Raw genomic sequence first — 23,383 nt, forward strand, 5'->3', positions numbered from 1 at the left:
ACCGCAGGGAAGTCGATAGAATTTGCCAGTGGTGCATGGATAACAGACTGGTCCTCAACACAACCAAAACTGTTGAGGTGATAGTAGATTTCAGGAGGCACGCTCCAGCCCCCCCACCAATCTACATTGGCGGCATCGAAGTTGAACGAGTGGCCAGCGTTCGCCTCCTGGGAACCACCATCTCAAACGACCTCACCTGGAAGGAAAACACCACCTTAACTCAGAGAAAAGCCCAGCAGAGGCTGTTCTTCCTTCGACAACTGAAGAAGTTCGGCATGGCCCAGGAACTGCTGATGAACTTCTACTCTGCCACCATAGAGTCTGTCCACTGCTCTTCGATCCTCGTCTGGTACGCTGGATCGTCCATTAGGGATAGATACAAACTCCACAGAATGATTAGATCGGCGGAAAGGATTATTGGGAGACCACTCCCCTCACTCGACTGCCTCCATCTCTCCAGACTACGCTCCAAAGCACTGAGGATTGCCGGCGACCCCTCACACCCTGGTCACCGCTTTTTCATCCGGCTACCGTCAGGCCGCAGGTTTTCGAGCCATCTACGCCAAAACTTTGAGGCATAGTAACTCCTTTTTCCCCTCTGCTGTCAACCTCCTGAACTCACTTGAATGAACTAGCGAACAAAACTCCATGTTGAATCTGGTCACTGGACACTGTTTACTGAAATTCGAATCTCCACTTTGCACGCCTGATTTTGTATTCACATTTGTACTATGGATTGTTTTGTTTTGTACTTCTGCCTCTGCATGTTTCTGTTATTTTGTACTTCTTGTGTTCTACTATGAGCAACTGTAAGGTGCCAAACCCAATTCCAGGCACGACCCCGTCGTGCTTGGCGAATAAACTCCTTCTGATTCTGATTCTTCTGATTCTGATTCCAGAACAGTAAAATAATTTCATGCAGGGGATGTGGAGCAGTGGTGCGACCTGTTCTAGCACGTCGATGCTCAGCATTGGACTGGTGGGTACTGACAGACGGGAAAGCACTTGCAGGCTGCTGGCCAACCATCTGCTCTGTTTCTCCATGCTGCTCACACCTGCTAGTGTCTAACCCACCAGATGGCAGCCACGGTGGATCAGCCACCTCATCATCCAAAACATCATCCAGTTCAACCAAAGCACTGGAACCCACAAGTGACTCTTCTGGACCCTCCACCTGGCCATGAAACACCTCTGTAGTTGACTGGTGGTGACACAATTCCCAGTTGTGATGGATTACTGGATGAAGAAAACACAGGGGCCATTTCTGTCACGACAGAACCCACCGCTTCTTGGGACCTTTGTCCCATGGTCTCCTCCAATGCCTCATCCCAATACTTCTGCACATCTCTTATCGACTTAAAGAGACACTGAAGCGAGACTAAATCTCGCTTCAGCTCTCATATATAGCAGGGGCACATGTGCCCCTGCTAAAACGCCCCTATCCCGCGGCTGCACGAGGGTCCCTGTCCCCCCAACCCACCCCCGCAAACCTTGGTTGCAAGTTGGTCGTAGGTTTTTTTTCTTCCTGGAGGCAGGGCTAACGGCTGCAGCCCTGCCTCCCAGCGCGTCTATCAGACGCGCATCGCCGCCTCTCCCCCGCCCCTCTCAGTGAAGGAAGACTGAGAGGGGCGGGGGAGAGGCGGAGATACGCGTCTGACAGACGCGCATGGGGCAGGGCTGCGGCGGTTAGCCCTGCCCCAATGCGGAAGCGCTCCCCCGCATTACGGAGGGGATTTGGGGGGACAGGGACCCCCGTTAAGGCGCGGGATAGCGGCGTTTTAGCAGGGGCACACGTGCCCCTGCTATATATGAGGTCTGAAGCGAGATCTATTCTCGCTTCAGACTCTCTTTAAGTGTGCTTTAATTCTGGAGGAGAGTACTGGGAGGAAGCAACCTCGTCAAAAGAAGCAGCTGTGGTCGGGTTCTGGTCATGAAGAACCTGGCCACTACTGGTGCTGCTGCCACTAGCTTCAAGTTCCTCACACTGGGTAGAGGGTTCCTGATCAAAATAATCAACTACCCTGTTCGCCTGCTGCTCAACAGAGGGAAGACATCTCTAATCAGGGCGGAACGCTTCCTGCTGCTGCTGCCACACTCAACCTGATCACGTACTTGACGTGATCCTCCAACACCACCATCACTCCATTTTCTCTTAGAAGTGGTAGGAAATTGCTGCTGCTTTCGCTCCATTCTTTTGGGGCCAAACACTTTATTGGGGAAGGGGTATAAGCAACAGAAGCAAAGTAAAATAAATCCAACTAACTTGAAATAAAAAACAGATAAAAAATAAGGGGGTGAAATAAAGAAAATTAATCAAAAACAAAATAAAGAAAAAAAAAATGAACTTCGAAAAAAAAACAAAAAAAACCTTGCACTACACTCAACTAATCAATCACCTCTTTCACTCTGTCAAACACTAAGCCTGCGGCCTGGCTGGCTCTGTCTAACCCTCTCCACACAGCAACTACTAGTACACTACACTACAATCTATCACTCAAACTAACAATCTACTGTCACTCTCTCACAAATACACCTAGCTACTACTAATAGCTCACACTCAATGGAATTCTCTCTCACAGTTTTTAAAAAGACTTTTGTTTTATATACAGTCTTTAAAAAGACTATTGTTTTATGTTGAAACAAGTAATATGGGTCTGTCTCTCTTCTCTCCAACACCAGACTGAAGGCCACAAGCTTCGTGACTGTCACACCTCTCTTATATACAAAATGGGTGGGATAAATAGGTAGCTAGGAGCTGGTTGCTAACGTAGGATTGGTTGGTTTTTGTTAAGACTCTAGATGGTGCAGAAATTCAGTTTTTAATGCAGAAATCATCATGTTTTAAAGAAAATCTGTATTGTTAAAATTGCACAAAAGTAAACCTACCAGTGCGTTAGGGGACCTCTCCTATTCCCCTCTGTCACAATTTCGCCGCTTCCCGCCGCATTAAAAGTGGTCAAAAACAGGTTTAAAAAGTTTGTTTATAAACAAACAAAATGGCCACCAAAACAGGAAGTAGGTTGATGTACAGTATGTCCACACATAGAAAATACATCCATACACAAGCAGGCTGTATACAGCCTTCCTTTTGAATCTCAAGAGATCATTTGTGTGTTTTTTTCCCCCTGCAGCTCTCATGCACTGAAGTGACAGGCTAATCCTTTCTTGCTGCAAACAGCTCTGCCTGTGTCTAATTCCTCAGTATGTGAAAGCCCAGCCAGCTCAGAGGACGATTTATCCAGCTTGTAAAAGATAAAATCTACATAACACACAGGCAGTGTGCATAGAGGGGCCCGTAGGGGGGCGTGCATAGCAGAAACACAACACTGAAGAACTTGACGGCCTTCCAGACACAGGACGACAAGTCCAACAGGGGAAAGATAAGCTGATTTATTACAGAGATGGTGATAGTAGAAAGTGCTGCAGTAAAAGCCAGAGCACATTAGAACAGGTTTAGGAACTTGTAGGATGGTAGAAAAGCGGATTACATTTTTGTTAGAGTCACTTTAAGCTTCTGTGATGGGTCTATCTCCTTCCGATCTTTCTGATTGGCTAATGCAGCTTTTACACGCATCTGTTTAAATTCCGTTGGAATTCCGCATAGAAATTCCGCTATTTCCGATTACCGATATAGATCACCGGAACGGAATTGCCAATTTCTGGGATCTCCATTCCGCGGAATCCGACGAGCATCCCTAACGCCTGTTTCCTATAGAGAGGAAACAGTCAGGGCCATGGCCTTTTACTCACACTGTGGGAGGGTTTTCACCACAATATCAGTCCTACAGATGTCCCTGATGATCTATTTGAAAAAAAGCTAAAGATTTCTCGTGCATAAGAGGGTATCGGCTACAGATTGGAATTAAGTTTAATCCTGGGCCAAAGTTAAGGCCAAAAGAGGTAGACATTTCACAGTCCAGGAAATCTTTCTTCAGTTACTTCCAATTGAGAGATGCAGTACCGTCCCAGACGACGGGTTTGACCAATGTCACTTTTGCTCTTTCCTAAAAAAACAAACTAATTTTACAAGCCAATACCAGGAGACAGATCTCTACCCATTATCATGCTTTATTACAGATTATTCAGTCAGATGAATGCACTCAAGTTCCTAGACGGTGGCATGATGCAGACTCTTCCACTGTAGAGACTGACTGGAATGATTTTGAGAACACACATATGAAGACTGTTATTTCTTCCAAGGACCAGCTGAATCAATTAAAATGGTTCCACCAGGTATATCAGGTATGCCATTAAGACAAAGGGGGCAATTGCACCAGGACCACGACCCCTGCTGCCCCCCCCCCCTCCCCTGGAAGCTGGACCCCCCAGGTGGGCCCTGCACAATAAATACTATAGCTGCATTGTAATAACTCACCTGTCCCGACACTGCTCCATCCGTATTCTGTCTTTATGCCCACTGCCTGCCTCTTCTCCTTGACCCGGTGTAGGTTATGCATAACAGTCACCGAATGCAGAAGAGGCAGGCAGCGGGGCTGAAGATGGAGCATGGACAGAGCAGCACACAGGGACAGGTGAGTTATTACAATGCAGGTACACACCGTGCAGGGGCCCTGTGGAGCAATCGGGGATAGGGAAGGAGATTGTTGTCAGCAGCTAGATAGGGGCCCCAGTGGCTGGCTGACTTTGTTGGGGGGGGGGGGAGGAATGGGGGCCCCAAAGGTTACCTTTGCCTGTGCTACCATAGAGGCAAAGGGGGTAATCGCCGAAAGGCCCCAGAGCCTATAGGGGCCCCCAAGGTGTCTCCCCCCACAACTTAACTGTTCCCCTAGGCTTCTGCAGAGTCTTTGGTGCTGCGCTAGCAGGCTTTCTCCTCTTTCCTTCTGTGGCTCTGTGCACTCCCAACTTCATCCAACGCTGGCTGCATCTTCTCTGTGATCCATGGCATAATATTACATTATAACATGCACTGGGTCAGGAAGGAGAGGCACCCTCTGAGGAGGAAACTGGGGAGTGCATGGAGCCATGTACTGATAGAGGAGTGTTCCCGTTAGCACAGGTGAGACGCTAACCTGCCAAAGAATGTGCAGGGGCCCCAGGGAGCTCAGTTAAGGTAGGAGGTGATGGGGGGGTCCAGCAGCCGGCTCAAGGGCCCTGGGGTAAATTTGGCTGCAACAAAGGGCCCCTAATGCCACATTTTGGTCAGGTTGGGTGTCTGTTGGAGGGCCCTGGGTTTTGCCCAGGGGCCCCACTGTTACTAGAATCGGCCCTGCCCATGCCACCTAAACTTCTTGCTCTATGGCTGCATCTGTCTCATAGTAGAGAAATACTGGAAATCCATTTTCCATGGATAAACTCACATATCAGCTTATTGGTCACCCTAAATAGTGATACAATTTGGAGTATCTGGATTGAATAATTTATTGGGCCTGATTCACTTTTTCTCCTGTTTTTTTTTCACATTATGATTAAACTGCCTTTTAAGCCACAAGAAGCAAAAAAATACTCAGAATAATTTTGACAGTACTTTTTCACCTTCTTTTTGATGCTTATTTGCAGAGTGCAAACTTTATTTTAAACAGAAGATGAAATATGTATCTCCTAGGAGCCCATTTACTCCCAACTTGGACATTAAAGAGAACCCGAGGTGGGTTTGAAGAATATTATCTGCATACAGAGGATGGATCTGCCTATACAGCCCAGCCTCTGTTGCTATCCCAAACCCCCCTAAGGTCCCCCTGCATTCTGCAATCCCTCATAAATCACAGCCACACTGCTGACAAACAGCTTGTCAGAGCTGGCTGTGTTTATTATCTATAGTGTCAGTCTGCTGCTCTCCCCGCCTCCTGCAGTACTCCGGTCCCCGCCTGCCTCCCTTCCCTCCCTGCTGATTGGCGGGAAGGGACAGGGGCAGGGACCGGAGCTATGCAGGAGGTGGGGGAGCAGCTGAGACTGACACTACAGATGTAAACACAACCTCACAGCACGGCTGTGATTTATGAGGGATTGCAGAGTGCAGGGGGACCTTAGTGGGGTTTGGGATAGCAACAGAGGCTGGGCTGTATAGGCAGATCCAGCCTCTGTATGCAGAAAACATTCTTTAAACCCACCTTGGGTTCTCTTTAATGTTTGTGTGGGTGATTTACACCCCTGACCTCCTACTCCATTTTCCTTGATAGAGATATCTACTTTTTGGAGAGCTCTTATAAATCCTTTGTGATTTTTGTCTTTCTATATGCATGTAACATGGATTGCTTATTGCTTTCAATGAGCTTGATGCATGAAGTAGCGTTAAATCTACCGCGCACACACAGCCTGGGTTACTATTGGCATGCTCACACAGTACACAGTCCTGTTAGAGTAGCTTTTGCTCCTAACTGATGTGCGATGCTCTTGTAGCACGTCACTGTACTGCATTAGCCTGGCCGCTACTACTGTAATTACCACAGTCGTGCTACAAGAGCATTGCGCGGCAGTTAGGAGTGTATGCTACTCTGACAGGACTGCACGCTGTGTGCACACGCTAATAGTAACCCACACTGTGTGTGTGTGTGTGTGCGGTAGATTTAATGCTACATCATGCATCAAGCTCAATTAATCAATCTGATATATATCTCTACAGTATATGTAGAATAAGGCACACATTAAGACAGTCTATTATTTATTGTATTGCTACAGTCATTTATGTACGAAAATTTTATTTTCCTGTAGTTTTTGGTGTGATTTTAAGTTCATTTGGAAACAGTTGTTGCAGTTACTATAAAATTAATATCACATCCCAGGCTGACTTGTCTAGGCAGTGTGTCTCCCTAACATATCAACCCTGCAGAGGCTTGTGAACATGTCACTTCCTGGAGGGGAGATACCCAAACATGTCACTTCCTGCAGGGGAGATACTCCACATTTTTTCATTAGAGTCTTCAAGAAAGATACTGCAATACCCAGCGTAGCTTCCTCACTGGCATCCTTGCGTACCCACTGTGCACTCCAGTCCTTACAATGCATGCATCCAACAGCCCCTGAGCTTTGTTCCTTTATTTGTAGTACAATTGAAGGCCTTTCATAGGATGAAAGGTATTCAAGAAAAAAGATTAGGGATAACAGAACAGTATGCCAGGAGAACAGCTTCCAATGAACAGTCACAGCTCGCGTTTAATGGAATTTTTTTGTCAAAAGTTTGCGTTCGCATTTAACATTATAGTTAGTGGCCGATGACTTTAGCTGTTAATAGCAAATCCCCTGTAGAATCACCAAATTTGCAGGGTATGTAAAGGAGAAGTGTGAGTACAGGGAATTTTTTTTTTTTCAGAAAGACCTTGGCATTTTTGAGAAAATCGTTTTTTATAGTGACAATAGGAAAAAAGTGTATATTTAAATGCGGTTAAATGACAGATAATGTATCATCCTATCGGTAGTGTAAATTTACATATATCAAAAGAAAGAACAGCAAATTTCATGACAGGGTGTCCAGGTGGTCAGTACGCAGTGCATAATGACCCCCTGGAAACCCTGTGGAACTGTGGCAATGCTTTGGCCAGGGATCGCTGGACAAGGATGCCTGGCAACTATACCTATTTTTTGGACCATTAAAAGTTATATGTGCTGAGTGTGGGAAATTTTTAAAAAATGACATGGGGTGCCGTTTCCCAAGTCTCTTTAGCCCCTTGTCCACTTTGCAGGCTGGGATAACCAAAATGCGGAACCCTGGCTGCGTAGGGCGTCTCTCTTTGAGTTATACCAGCCCACATGGTCCATGGTATGTGGTATGCTCAGAAAGGTCCCACACTAATACAGTGGTTTGCAAAAGTATTCGGCCCCCTTGAAGTTTTCCACATTTTGTCATATTACTGCCACAAACATGAATCAATTTTATGGGAATTCCACAGGAAAGACCAACACAAAGTGGTGTACACGTGAGAAGTGGAACAAAAATCATACATTATTCCAATTTTTTTTTTTTTACAAATAAATAACTGCAAAGTAGGGTGTGCATAATTATTCAGCCCCCTGAGCCAATACTTTGCAGAACCACCTTTTGCTTCAATTACAGCTGCCAGTCTTTTAGGGCATGTCTCTACCAGCTTTGCACATCTAGAGACTGAAATCCTTGCCCATTATTCTTTGCAAAACAGCTCCAGCTCAGTCAGATTAGATGGACAGTGTTTGTGAACAGCAGTTTTCAGATCTTGCCACAGATTCTCGATTGGATTTAGATCTGGACTTTGACTTGGCCATTCTAACACATGGATGTTTTGTTTTAAACCATTCCATTGTTGCCCTGGCTTTTTGTTCAGGGTCGTTGTCCTGCTGGAAGGTGAACCTCTGCCCCAGTCTCAAGTCTTTTGTAAACTCCAAGAGGTTTTCTTCCAAGATTGCCCTGTATTTGGCTCCATCCATCTTCCCATCAACTCTGACCAGCTTCCCTGTCCCTTCTGAAGAGAAGCACCCCCAGAGCATGATGCTGCCACCACCATATTTGAAAGTGGGGATGGTGTGTTCAGAGTGATATGCAGTGTTAGTTTTCCGCCACACATAGGGTTTTGCATTTCGGCAAAAAAGTTCCATTTTGGTCTCATCGGCCCAGAGCACCTTCTTCCACATGTTTGCTGTGTCCCCCACATGGCTTGTGGCAAACTGCAAAAGGGACTTCTTATGCTTTTCTGTTAACAATGGCTTTATTCCTGCCACTCTTCCATAAAGGCCAACTTTGTGCAGTGCACGACTAATAGTTGTCCTATGGACAGATTCCCCCACCTGAGCTGTAGATCTCTGCAGCTCGTCCAGGGTCACCATGGGCCTCTTGACTGCATTTCTGATCAGCGCTCCCCTTGTTCGGCCTGTGTGTTTAGGTGGACGGCCTTGTCTTGGTAGGTGTACAGTTGTGCCATACTCCTTCCATTTCTGAATGATCGCTTGAACAGTGCTCCGTGGGATGTTCAAGGCTTTGGAAATATTTTTGTAGCCTGAGCCTGCTTTAAATTTCTCTATAACTTTATCCCTGACCTGCCTGGTGTGTTCTTTGGAGTTTATGGTGTTGTTGCTCCCAATATTCTCTTAGACAACCTCTGAGGCCGTCACAGAGCAGCTGTATTTGTACTGACATTAGATTACACACAGGTGCACTCTATTTAGTCATTAGCACTCATCAGGCAATGTCTGGGGGGATATGTAAAAAACAGCGCGATCGGGGGGATCAGAGCATGCTGGCGGGGATCGGAGGGGTGATGTAGCTAGCCAAGTGCTAGCTACACCCCCTCCGAAAATTTGGTGTAAAAAGACAAGAGAAATACACCGCGGCGGTAATGGACGAGCTGAGCTCGTCATTACCGCCAAGGTGGTTAAAAGTCCCTCCAGTGCTCCCCATTGATCTATTAACAGACCAATGGGAATCTTGTTCTCCTTAACATATCCTGCAAATTTGATTAATTTAGCTTGTACGGGGGCTATGCTATTAAAGCGGAATATAACCCTGCATTTCAACTTTGCTCTAAAACATTATTTACAGCATATTATATGCAAAAAGCATTTTTTTTTTACTAGACCAGCATTGGAAGGGTTAAACACAGAGGTTTAAAGTTCCGTGGAGAGATATGCAGAAGTTCAGATTGTTACATTCTATTTAGTTATATGTTACATAGTTACATAGTTATTTTGGTTGAAAAAAGACATACGTCCATCGAGTTCAACCAGTATAAAGTACAACACCAGCCTGCTCCCTCACATATCCCTGTTGTGTATATAATAATACAATAATGTATCTATTGAGCCATGTTACACACTCTTTGGCTGTCCTCCAACTCCTTCTCAGTCAGAGAGATGAGTCACATTCAACACTTACATACATTTATGTAAACAAAATGTATCTATGTCAGCTTCGGATGCGCCTGCAGAAATCTCCAGGAACTTTAAAGCACTGTGTAACCCTTCCAATGCTGGTCTAGTAAAAAAAAAAAACGCTGGTTGCATATAATATACTGTAAATAATGTTTTAGAGCAAAGTTGAAATGCAGGGTTATATTCCGCTTTAACCGCTAGTTAAAGTCGGCAGCCATTGAGATCCCTTTAAAAAAGTGTTTGCATAAAATACGTATTTTTTGGTGAATATTTCTCCATTGATGCCCCTCTGCCATGCCACTGTCTGAGTTTTTAGACACATTGTACACCTTTTTGAAAAAAACCATTGTGGCTGCTGAGATGCCCTGCAGGTTTTAGATATTCGCCTGCCATTAAAGTCAATGGAGCGCACTGCAAATGGTAGGTTTGTGAATTTTCGTGGTAAAATTTGCGAATGCGTTCACAATTTTAAATTGCAATGTTCGACCATCCCTAAAAAACAAGGGGCATATACAGCAAGTGTTTAGAAGAAGCACAGCTGGCTTAATTAGCTGTCGGCAGTTTCATTATACCTGCAGTGTGTACTTACTTGTGCATGGCTTAATCATTCAAGCAGTCAGTCAAGTCATATAATACCGTGAACATTCCACATGGCTGCAGTGAAATCATTAAGATTTGTTATAAAGAAAGACCTGTTTTTCAGGTTCACAGACTTCACAAAGATTGATGGACTAATGATGATCATGTAATATGAAAATATTGTATGTAAATATACTGTACATTCAAACAAGAGACATTTAGAAGGGTTTGTCAGTTACCAAACCAGGATATCAATAGCAGGCACAACCAATAGTGGGCCCGATGTAGAATGAACAATACAGGCCCCAAGTGGCATGCAATAAAACGGGCAAGGTCAAATCAGATTGCTTATAGAGCCAAATAAAGGATTTAACATAAAAAATGTGAATTAGGTTGGCATTGTATTAACAAGGCAAACTTGTACGCTTGCAAGGGCAGGGACCTCCTCTTATTTCTAATTTTTTTTTTAATTTATCATATGTGTACCAAATCTATGCAAAACAGAAGTGTGCCTTCTTAAAGTTGTCTGAAAGTCAGCATTTCTACTTAGCTCTAAAAGATTCCTCACAGCTTTTAAAGAGACACTGAAGCGAAAAAAAAAATGATGATATTATGATTTGTATGTGTACTACAGCTAAGAAAAAAAACATTAAGATCAGATACATCAGTCTAATTGTTTCCAGTGCAGGAAGAGTTGAGAAACTCCAGTTGTTATCTCTATGCAAAAAAGCTATTAAGCTCTCCGACCAACTTGGTCGTGGAGAGGGCTGTTATCTGACTTTTATTATCTCAACTGTAATTAAACTGTTTACTTCACAGACTGCTCTGAAAGACTCATTTTGAATGCTGAGTGTTGTGTAATCTGGACATATTATAGAGTGATGCAATGTTAGAAAAAACACTATATACCTGAAAAGAAAAATATGAGAATATTTTCTTTGCTGCTAATCTTCTAGTAATTATTCATAGTACACAACCAATTCATTATATCATATATTTTTTTTCGCTTCAGTGTCTCTTTAAATCTACTATCCCAGAATTTTTTTTAGCAGAACATCACGAGCTGAGCTTGTCATTACTGCCAAGGTGGTTAAAAGTCCCTCCAGTGCTCCCCATTGATCTATTAACAGACCAATGGGAATCTTGTTCTCCTTAACAGATCCTGCAAATTTGATTAATTTAGCTTGTACGGGGGCTATGCTATTAACCGCATAAGTCGGCGGCCATTGAGATCCCTTTAAAAAAGTGTATGTTAGCATGGTCACAGCAGATTGTGAATGGACACCAGTGGGCAAACACACTGTTGCACTGTCCATTGAAGTCAATGGCCCGCTTGGGAATTGTTTACGTTCTGTCCCTTCATGTTCTGGTCATACGTTTATTTCCATAAAAAAACAAGGGAAGACTGCTACACTCACGTGTGTTACACATATGGGAGCAGGGAAATAGGATGCCAAAATTCAAGAAGATAACCAAGGAATTCGTGTGTGTGTGTGTGTGTGTGTGTGTGTACACACATACATAGAGAGAGAGAGGTCTAAGCAGGAAAATAGGGAGAAGAAGAGACATAGGCCCATATGCAATTATCTTTTTCTCCTGAGTTTTCTCCTTAGAGATATTTTTAAACTTGTCAATAAAATGCCTTTTGAAGCACCAGAAAGCAAGAAAATACTCAAAATGTTTTTGATAGTACTTTATCAACAACTTTTCAGTACTTTTCAGTTGAAAAGTGCTGGAAAATTATTTTAAATAGAAGATTAGAAAATTATCTAATAGGAGAAAACTCGGGAGAAAAAGGGAATTGCATATGGCCCATAGTCTATTATCTTTCATAGAACGTGTTAAGGTCCAATCTGGATTTGAGACCCAAAGGGGAATGTGTCCCCAATTTCCAAATCCAGAAGGCCTCTCATTTTAATAACCTCCTATACAATCCCCTGCCCTTAATGAGCATGTTACTCTCTCTATACCTTGAAACCTGAACCATGACATATTGCCTGAATGAACATAGAAGAAATGCTTGGATACGCTGGAGGCATTAGTGACATATGCAACATTCCTAATGCATCTTCCAGCACCTTTATAGTGTTCCGAGATTCTCTTACGGAGAGAGCGAGTGGTACACCCCACATATTGTACCCCACAGTCTATGCATGTGATCAGATAAACAACATTACAAGATTGGCAATTAATATACTGCCCGATATCATAGCTGTTGTGTCTGGAGAGCGAAATAACTTCACGTGTCTGGCTGTGAACACACCACAATACCTACAAGTGTTATAGACACACCTGTAGGAGCCCTTATATGTCAGCTAAGTGGGTTTAGGTTTATCTGTGCTCTGAAACAGGCTGGGGCACATTGTGAAGAAAAACCACAGCCTTCCATCAGCACAGCATGGAGTTTGGGATCCGAATGGAGCACAGGCAAGTATTTTTTAATAATATTGACAATCTGGTTATATTCCAAACTATAAGAGGTAACAAAATGTATACCCTTATTCCGTTGCCTGTCCCTACAGCCGGAGCCTGGGGTCAATAGATCTTTTCTTTTTTTTACACAGAACACAATCTTTTGCTTCTGCTATCTGATCTCCCCAAGACCCTCGGTCAAGGAGTCTAGATTGTACCAAACCTAACTTCTGCTGTAACCTACCGGGATCCGAGCAGTTTCTCGCTGCTCTAATCATCTCACCATGTGGAATAGATTTTAGTGTATGCTTAGGATAGCAGCTTGTTGCTAAAAGCAAGGAGTTGCCTGCACATGTCTTTCTAAATGTTCCAGTATGAATCCTCCCCGATGTGACTTGGCCTCAAAAGTAAGATCCAAGTAGTCTATTTCTGTGGCAGTATGGGACATCGTGAAGGACAAATTCAGATCATTGTGAATGACCCATATTTTCTAATGTGGAAATCTAGGGCTTTAAGGACCAGTTTGTGGGGGATGGAAGAATACAACAAGGCCACATCCATTGCAGGGATTCCAGGCTCAACAATAAATGTGTTGTGCCGCGTAGAAACCCAGGAAGACGGCGTACCAAAGGTTGGAGGCACCCGTCCACCCACTGCCCAAGACGCTCTCTCAAGGAGCCAATACCAGCCACTATTGGGTGGCCCCTAGGAGGAACGTCAGGCTTGTGAACCTTGGGTAGGTGATGGAAAATGGGTACGACAGGTGCCTCCACCAAAAGGTAGTCCCTTTCTTTTTCACTGAAAATTCCCAGTGAAACCCCAAGATTAAGGAGTTGTTTAAGCTCTGTCTTAAAGCTAATGGGATCCCATATTTAAATAAAATAAAAGTCAGATACTCACCTAAGGAGAGGGAAGGCTCAATCCTAATGAGCCTTCCCTCTCCTCTCCCAGTGCCCCCGGTGCTGCGCTGGCTCCGCCGTTTACATCCCCCGCCGAGGGGACTTCGGAAGTCTTCGGGAGCCGAGTCCTCCCGAAGACTGGCGGCTCCATACTGCACACGCGAGAGTGCGTCATAGTGGGCGCTCGCGCGTGCGCAGTGTAGAGCGACCTGTCTTCGGGAGCACTCAGGCTCCCGAAGCCTCCCTTTAGCTGAGAAACAGCGGTATTTGACCGAAACGGTCGAATACCGCTATGGGGGAGCCAGCGCAACAGCGGGGACCAGGAGAGGAGAGGGGATGCTTTATGGGACCCAGAGCCTCAATCTTCTTAGGTGAGTATCTGACTTTTTTATTTAAATATGGGTTCCCATTTACGTTAAAAGGACAGGTGGGGTCACCGGACAGGAGGACCTCATAAGTATTAGCATCCCCCAACTGGCGTAATGCCTCGTCTTGGTAGGCAACTGAATCAAGAACCACCACAGCCCCTCCCTTATCTGCATTGCGAATAACTATCGCTTTATTGTTTTGGAGGGACTGCAGTGCCTCCCGTTCCTGACATGTTAAATCGGAGACTGCACTGTTAATTCTTTGCACCTGCATAAGCTCCTTTTCCACCAGAACTTGAAAAGTATCTGCAATCGCCTGGATGGGGTAGAAGTGGGGGTTAGAGGTGGCCATGGGGCCCGGGGCCGCCCCGGAGATTGGGCCATCACTCATGCTGGACAAATGTTTCAACATGAGGATGGTCGAGACCTCCTGAAATGGAGGAATCTGCCCAATGTCCGGGGCGGAAATTGTTGAGGGCCCCGGGGCCACCCCACGTCCACACTCCGCTGCATCCTTATCATCCATTTCCTAGAAGTGTTTCCTTACCATCAGATTCCTAACAAATTTGTTGACGTCCAGCATGGTGCTGAAGACATCAAAATGGTGCGATGGTGCATAGGATAAACCTCTGGAAAGTAGAGAGATTTGGGTCTGAGAGATCTCTATGCTAGACAAGTTAACGACATTAGAAACAACTGAGGAATTAGTTATCTTCCGATGCTTGCGGCCTGCCCTCCTGGTCCCTCTCCCCCTCTGCCCTTGTGCTTTCGATTGCCCTTCTTTGGTCGTTGATAATAAGTCGGTCGTCCTGGAAGGGTTTCCTGTGCAGCCCATCCGCGCTGGTCCCCCCCCCTCCCCCGATTAGGGGTGCCAGAGAAGACAGACTGAACCCTCTCTTCCCTAATCTCTGAGGTATCTGATGCGGAACCGGCACTGTCAGCAGAACTAAAACTCACTGTAACGATTGTGAGATAATCTCCATGATCAGCGCACAACGTGTACGTTGACACTGAGGAGATCTCCCACAAGCGCTCAGACAAGGAACCCCAGTTATGGTGCAAATACACCTGTGGAGGAACAGACCAGCCAGCAGAAGGAGCTGTGGAGCACAGAGGAGAAACACCTCTGAATGAAGCCACAGCTGTAGTGCGAATGCACTGGTGAAGGAGAGGATAGGCTGACAGGATAAATGCTTACTAATCGTAGTCACTCCGAGTGACAGTAAGCATTTATAACAGGCCAGACTAAAAGGACAGACAGAAAAGAGGCAAAGGCAAGACCAGGCTGAGCGAGAGACCAGCAAGGAAAATAACAAACACGCCAGTATGCATAAATATTGGCAATGAACCAATATTTAATGCAAGTACTAGCAAAATAACAAAAGCTAACTAAACGCGGTCTCCGCACGTTAAGCGCAACAGTGACAAGCGCGTTGGAAGTACAGTCACCACACGTTAAGCGCAACAATGACAAAGCGTACCAACTGACTAACAGATGAACACGAAAAATACAAACAGATAATGGGAATGATTCCTAATCGGTTGCCTTACCTCAGGCAACAGCAAGCATTTGCTCCAGACAGACAGACAAACAGATAACAAGAACAGGTCAGATAGGATCCACTGCTCTTCCGCAAGAGCGAGTGCGATCCGCACGTCAAGACAGGCAGAATGAACGCTTGCACAGCAAGCATTCACAAACAAGACAGGCAGGAACGAAGTAGCCAATCGCAACCGCCGCGATGGCTTCCTTCGCAAAACGAGACAGACTGGAAGGATCCACTGCTCTACCGCAAGAGCTAGTGCGATCCACACGGCAAGACAGACAGAATGACCGCTTGTTTAGCAAGCATTCACAAACAAGACAGGCAGGAACGAAGTAGCCAATCGCAACCGCAGCGATGGCTTCCTTCGCAAAACAGGACTGTAAGGATCCACTGCTCTACCGCAAGAGCTAGTGCAATCCACACGGTAACACGGAATCAGGGACAGGGGTCCAGTAGCAGCAGCCAGACAAGCTAAGACTGAAACTATGTTGGACAAGGAACACAGCAGGAAGCAACTCTTTATGCTGAGGTCATCCAGAGGGAGTGGACATGCAAATTCCCACACAGGTGAATGGTAATCAATCACAGGCTGACAGCAGAGAAAGGCAGACAAAACTGGGCCATTTGCATGAAAAGACATCTGGAATTGCTTGGCTGCAGTACAACTGCAGCCAGCAATACATGCTGCAGAGGAGATCCTAACACTCACCCTTTTAATGTGCTTAGGTCAACGAAGAATGGGTCTTGGTGACCTATGTACTGTCTCCCACCTACCCCATTCATATACTACATTGTTCTTATAATCCCCCAAATCTCTAAGAAACTTCACATGTTTAGTATTCATGATAAGATTTTCAAATTTCGAAATATTTTCCTTCATCTTGTTGGTTAGCTCATCAAAATGTTCAAAGGAAGAGAGCTTATTAAGCTCTCTTCTGTTTTCCAAAGTTTGAACTTTGATGTCTGTTAGTTTCTTTTCTTCATATGATATAATCAATTTCATAAGACGAATGGAACAATCGGTTAATACCTGGTTCCATTCAATTACGAACTGATTTGAATGAATCGTAGTTGGAATTTTCTTAATACGTACACCTCTGGGAACCATACCCTCAGCAACATAATGTTTTAGAGTAGTGATATCCCACCATAGTCGTTCTTCTTTGTCTAATAGACCCTCTAAACCTGAAAAAGAAGATTGTAAATTCGTAGCTGGGTCAATACTATAGGACCCCGGTTGTTTAGAGAAAACAGACATATATTTATCAATTTTATCGGGATTCATCAACAACTCTCCTAGAATGTCCAATGCAAAGTCAGGTTCCGATTCTGCTGACCCCAGACTAGTGGAATTATCATCCTGTATAACAGGAATTGGTTCTGGGGGAGGCTTAGTGGTGGAAAAATCTTGTTTAGATAATTCAAGAAAGTCACTCTGAGTCTCCGGGATAGATGTATTGGATGGCCCAGAGGCCCAAGGGTCATCTTGTAAAGGGGAAGTCTTAGAGTCATTGATGCTTTTATTATGTTCCTCATTAGCTGCCATGAACCCTCTAATAAGTTCCCGGACATGGGAGGATTTAGGAATGGCCCCCGTTTTAATCCAGTTCTCCAAATTCCCTTTAACACTTTTAGCAGAATAAGAAAGACTACTCACATTACTGAGGGCCTGGTTGGATCCATTAGCCGGACACAGTTTAAGGCCCTCAGCCACAGCGAGCAATGCAGTTCCTTGTGTGCTGGATTGTTGATGGGGGACATGCGCCCGCTCCCACTGCTGCTGCTGTGAGGTAGAATTGTCTTCCGACAGTGTCAACTGCGATGCGGGAGGAGGAGACGCCGGCAGCACTGGTCTCGGAGAACATTGAGTGATGACGTCACTTCCGCCTTGCTTCAGACCCGGCGGATCTACTGTCGGCGTGGTATGCAGTGACGGCGGCCATTTTGTTGTAGCCTGTTTCTCGGCATTGGACGGCTGTAAGCTCTCTTGTCCCTGTCCCCCACTTTCAGCAGAGGGGGGAGCACCGCGGAAAATATTTCGAAACTTGAAAATCTTATCATGAATACTAAACATGTGAAGTTTCTTAGAGATTCGGGGGATTATAAGAACAATGTGGTATATGAATGGGGTAGGTGGGAGACAGTACATAGGTCACCAAGACCCATTCTTCGTAGACCTAAATACATTAAAAGGGTGAGTTTTAGTTCTGCTGACAGTGACGGTTCTGCACAGGGCTGGATTTACCATAAGGCACTGTAGGCACGCGCCTACAGGCGCCTGATGATGAAGGGGCGGCTCACTCTCCTTCCCTAGTGCTTTTCTACTTCCCTATGCAGAGTCCTGAGCAGAGCTTAAATGAGAGTTTAGTCACCTGGCTCTCAGCATTCCACTGACAAGATTTCCCTTCAGTCAGGGCACCACTAACTGGCTACCTAATGCTAAGGGACACCAATAGCTACCTATGACTGGTATGGGAGAAGTCAAAGCTGAGTCAGCCAGCACACTTGTGGTGCAGTTCAGCGGGGGTTTGTGGGTTTCTGGAGGGTGAAGTTTAGGGTGCCAGGACATCTGTGCCTATAGGCTCCTGTGACGTAAATCCGGGCCTGGTTCTGCATCAAATACCTCAGAGATTAGGGAAGAGAGGGTTCAGTCTGTCTTCTCTGGCACCCCTAATCGGGGGCGGGAGGGGGGGCGCCAGCGCGGATTGACTGCACAGGACACCTCTCCAGGACGACCGACTTATTATCAATGACCAAAGAAGGGTAATCGAAAGCACAGGGGAAGAGCGGGAGAGGGACCAGGAGGGCAGGCTGCAAGCATCGGAAGATAACTAATTCCTCGGTTGTTTCTAATGTCATTAACTTGTCTAGCATAGAGCTCTCTCAGGCCCAAATCTCTCTACTTTTTAGAGGTTTATCCTATGCACCATCGCACCATTTTGATGTCTTCAGCACCATGCTGGACGTCAACAAATTTGTTAGGAATCTGATGGTAAGGAAACACTTCTAGGAAATGGAGGATAAGGATGCGGCAGAGTGTGGACGTGGGGTGGCCCCGGGGCCCTCAACGATTTCCGCCCCGGACATTGGGCAGATTTCTCCATTTCAGGAGGTCTCGACCATCCTCATGTTGGAACATTTGTCCAGCATGAGTGATGGCCCAATCTCCGGGGCGGCCCCGGGCCTCGTGGCCACCTCTAACCCCCACTTCTACCCCATCCAGGCGATTGTAGATACTTTTCAAGATCTGGTGGAAAAGGAGCTTATGCAGGTGAAAAGAGTTAAGAGGGCAGTCTCCGATTTAACATGTCAGGAATGGGAGGCACTGCAGTCCCTCCAAAACAATAAAGCGATAGTTATTAGCAATGCAGGTAAGGGAGGGGCTGTGGTGGTTCTTGATTCAGTTGCCTACAAAGACGAGGCATTACGCCAGTTGGGGGATGCTAATACTTATGAGGTCCTACTGTCCGGTGACCCCACCTGTCGTTTTAAAGTGTATGGGAACCCATATTTAAATAAAAAAGTCAGATACTCACCTAAGGAGAGGGAGGCTCTGGGTCCCATAGAGCATCCCCTCTCCTCTCCCGGTCCCCGTTGTTGCGATGGCTCCCCCATAGCGGTATTCGACCGTTTCGGTCAAATACCGCTGTTTCTCGGCTGAAGGAAGGCTTCGGAAATGCTTTGGGAGCTTGAGTGCTCCCAAAGACGGGTCGCTCTATACTGCGCACGCGCGAGCGCCCACTATGACGCACTCTTGCGTGCGCAGTATGGAGCCACCTGCCTTCGGGAGGACTCGGCTCCCGAAGACTTCCGAAGTCCCCTCAGCGGGGGATGTGAACGGGGGAGCCAGCGCAGCACCGGGGTCACCGGGAGAGGATAGGGAAGGCTCATTAGGACCGAGCCTTCCCTCTCCTTAGGTGAGTATCTGACTTTTTTTTATTTAAATATGGGATCCTATTAGCTTTAAGACAGAGCTTAAACAACTCCTTAATCTTAGGGTTTCACTGGGAATTTCCAGTGAAAAAGAAAGGGACTACTTTTTGGTGGAGGCACCTGTCATACCCATTTTCCATCACCTACCCAAGCCTGATGTTCCTCCTAGGGGCCGCCCAATAGTGGCTGGTATTGGCTCCTTGCTCCTTGGGGGAGCGTCTAAGCCAGTGGGTGGACGGGTGCCTCCAACCTATGGTACACCGTCTTCCTGGGTTTCTACGCGACACAACACATTTATTGTTGAGCCTGGAATCCCTGCAATGGGAAACATCCTTCACATGGGTCACTATGGATGTAGTATTCTTCCATCCCCCACAAACTGGCCCTTAAAGCCCTAGATTGCCACATTAGAAAATATGGGTCGTTCACATCCACCTTTCAGTAACTTTCTCCTGCTGGCAGTAGATTATCTTCTTAGTCAAAATTATTTTATGTTTGACAGGGTGTAATATCTCCAAAGATGCGGAGCTTCTATGGGAGCAAATTTCTCCCCATCCCTCGCAAATGTGTATATGGGATGGTGGGAGGAGCACCACATCTTTGGAGAACACAACCCCTTTTCAGACTTTTTATTTTGGTATGCTAGGTACATCGATGATCTGCTGCTGGTGTGGAGAGGTCCTGAGGGTGACCTATCCAAGTTTTTGGCATATTGTAACAACAATGATCTGAATTTGTCCTTCACGACGTGCTACTTTGGGCACCAGCCTTTCACCCAGCCTGCTTCAGAGCACAGATAAACCTAAACCCACTTGGCTGACATATAAGGGCTCCTACAGGTGTGTCTATAACACTTGTAGGTATTGTGTTGTTCACAGCCAGACACGTGAAGTTTTTTCGCTCTCCAGGCACAACAGCTATGATATCGGGCAGTATATTAATTGCCAATCCTGTAATGTTGTTTATCTGATCACATGCATAGACTGTGGGGTACAATATGTGGGGTGTACCACTCGCCCTCTCCGTGAGAGAATCTCGGAACACTATAATGGTGCTGGAAGATGCATTAGGAATGTTGCATATGTCACTAATGCCTCCAGCGTATCCAAGCATTTCTTCTATGTTCATTCAGGCAATATGTCACGGTTTAGGTTTCAAGGTATAGAGAGAGTAACATGCTCATTAAGGGGAGGGTATTTGTATAGGAGGTTATTAAAACGAGATGCCTTCTGGATTTGGAAATTGGGGACACATTCCCCTTTGGGTCTCAAATCCAGATTGGACCTTAACACGTTCTATGAAAGATAAAAGACTATGTCTCTTCTCCTCCCTATTTTCCTGCATAGACCTCTCTCTCTATATATGTATGTACATATACAGTGGAGGAAATAATTATTTGACCCCTCACTGATTTTGTAAGTTTGTCCAATGACAAAGAAATGAAAAGTCTCAGAACAGTATCATTTCAATGGTAGGTTTATTTTAACAGTGGCAGATAGCACATCAAAAGGAAAATCGAAAAAATAACCTTAAATAAAAGATAGCAACTGATTTGCATTTCATTGAGTGAAATAAGTTTTTGAACCCCTACCAACCATTAAGAGTTCTGGCTCCCACAGAGTGGTTAGACACTTCTACTCAATTAGTCACCCTCATTAAGGACACCTGTCTTAACTAGTCACCTGTATAAAAGACACCTGTCCACAGAATCAATCAATCAAGCAGACTCCAAACTCTCCAACATGGGAAAGACCAAAGAGCTGTCCAAGGTTGTCAGAGACAAAATTGTAGACCTGCACAAGGCTGGAATGGGCTACAAAACCATTAGCAAGAAGCTGGGAGAGAAGGTGACAACTGTTGGTGCGATTGTTCGAAAATGGAAGGAGCACAAAATGACCATCAATCGACCTCGCTCTGGGGCTCCACGCAAGATCTCACCTCGTGGGGTGTCAATGGTTCTGAGAAAGGTGAAAAAGCATCCTAGAACTACACGGGAGGAGTTAGTGAATGACCTCAAATTAGCAGGGACCACAGTCACCAAGAAAACCATTGGAAACACATTACACCGCAATGGATTAAAATCCTGCAGGGCTCGCAAGGTCCCCCTGCTCAAGAAGGGACATGTGCAGGCCCCTCTGAAGTTTGCCAATGAACACCTGAATGATTCTGCGAGTGACTGGGAGAAGGTGCTGTGGTCTGATGAGACCAAAATAGAGCTCTTTGGCATTAACTCAACTCGCTGTGTTTGGAGGAAGAAAAATGCTGCCTATGACCCCCAAAACACCGTCCCCACCGTCAAGCATGGGGGTGGAAACATTTTGCTTTGAGGGTGTTTTTCTGCTAAGGGCACAGGACAACTTAATCGCATTAACGGGAAAATGGACGGAGCCATGTATCGTGAAATCCTGAACGACAACCTCCTTCCCTCTGCCAGGAAACTGAAAATGGGTCGTGGATGGGTGTTCCAGCACGACAATGACCCAAAACATACAGCAAAGGCAACAAAGGAGTGGCTCAAGAAGAAGCACATTAAGGTCTTGGAGTGGCCTAGTCAGTCTCCGGACCTTAATCCAATAGAAAACCTATGGAGGGAGCTCAAGCTCAGAGTTGCACAGAGACAGCCTCGAAACCTTAGGGATTTAGAGATGATCTGCAAAGAGGAGTGGACCAACATTCCTCCTAAAATGTGTGCAAACTTGGTCATCAATTACAAGAAACGTTTGACCTCTGTGCTTGCAAACAAGGGTTTTTCCACTAAGTATTAAGTCTTTTATTGTTAGAGGGTTCAAAAACTTATTTCACTCAATGAAATGCAAATCAGTTGCTATCTTTTATTTAAGGTTATTTTTTCGATTTTCCTTTTGATGTGCTATCTGCCACTGTTAAAATAAACCTACCATTGAAATGATACTGTTCTGAGACTTTTCATTTCTTTGTCATTGGACAAACTTACAAAATCAGTGAGGGGTCAAATAATTATTTCCTCCACTGTATACATACATATATATATGTATATATATATATATATATATATATATATATATATATATATATATATACACACACACACACACACATATATATATATGTATATATATATATATATATATATATATATATATATATATATATATATATCCCATTCGCATTCCGTCGTTTTCACTTGAGCAATGTTCACCTCCCATTGATTAGCCTATAACTTTATCACTACTTATCACAATTAACTGATCTATATCTTGTTTTTTCCGCCACCAATTAAGCTTTCTTTGGGGGGTACATTTTGCTAAGGGCCACTTTACTGTAAATGCATTTTAACAGGAAGAATAAGAAAAAAACGGAAAAAATTCATTATTTCTCAGATTTCAGCCATTATAGTTTTAAAATAATACATGCCTCCTGTAACGATCGGTGTAACAGAGAGGGTCTGATTACCGGTGAACTGCAGTATCACCGAGAATACAGAATATACCCGATTATTGGTGATCTGCAGTATCACCGATAATCAGATATATCTACTAACCTCTAAACACCTGAGATAAGCGAGTGTTTGGTGAAACAGTAGGACTATGAGAATTGCACCTCAGGAGGAGGTAGAGGAGCAGTAGAGAGTACTGCACAACCGTATGTTCCTTCCGATGGCCTAGACTCTCCCGGGGGAGGAGTTAGGCAGAGAGTAGGAAGGACAGAATGAGAGTGACACCAGTGAGAGGGTGTCACTAACAGGTCTGGGAACTGCCTCTAACAGTAAGGCCAGTTCTCGAGGTCGGACAAGCCAGGTCGTTAACACACAGACAGATAAGGTACAGATTCAGAAGACGGATACGTAATCCAATAGACAGGCAGAGTTTGGCAA

At 45.1% G+C, this 23,383-nt stretch overlaps 1 protein-coding gene across 2 annotated transcripts in view; it reads left to right on the forward strand.

The window, feature by feature from the left end:
• Positions 1–23,383, forward strand: part of GRB7 (growth factor receptor bound protein 7) — a 437,163-nt gene that overhangs the window by 31,098 nt on the left and 382,682 nt on the right. Inside the window, exon 2 of one of the 2 annotated variants that reach the window (XM_068262979.1) lies at positions 4,078–4,242. The exons of the other annotated variant lie outside the window; for it this stretch is intronic. Coding sequence (XP_068119080.1) covers positions 4,078–4,242 — 165 coding nt within the window. The remainder of the gene's footprint in view (positions 1–4,077; positions 4,243–23,383) is intronic. 2 annotated transcript variants of the gene reach the window in all.

Source organism: Hyperolius riggenbachi, chromosome 12, assembly GCF_040937935.1.
Source record: "Hyperolius riggenbachi isolate aHypRig1 chromosome 12, aHypRig1.pri, whole genome shotgun sequence".
Classification (NCBI taxonomy): Eukaryota; Metazoa; Chordata; class Amphibia; order Anura; family Hyperoliidae; genus Hyperolius; species Hyperolius riggenbachi.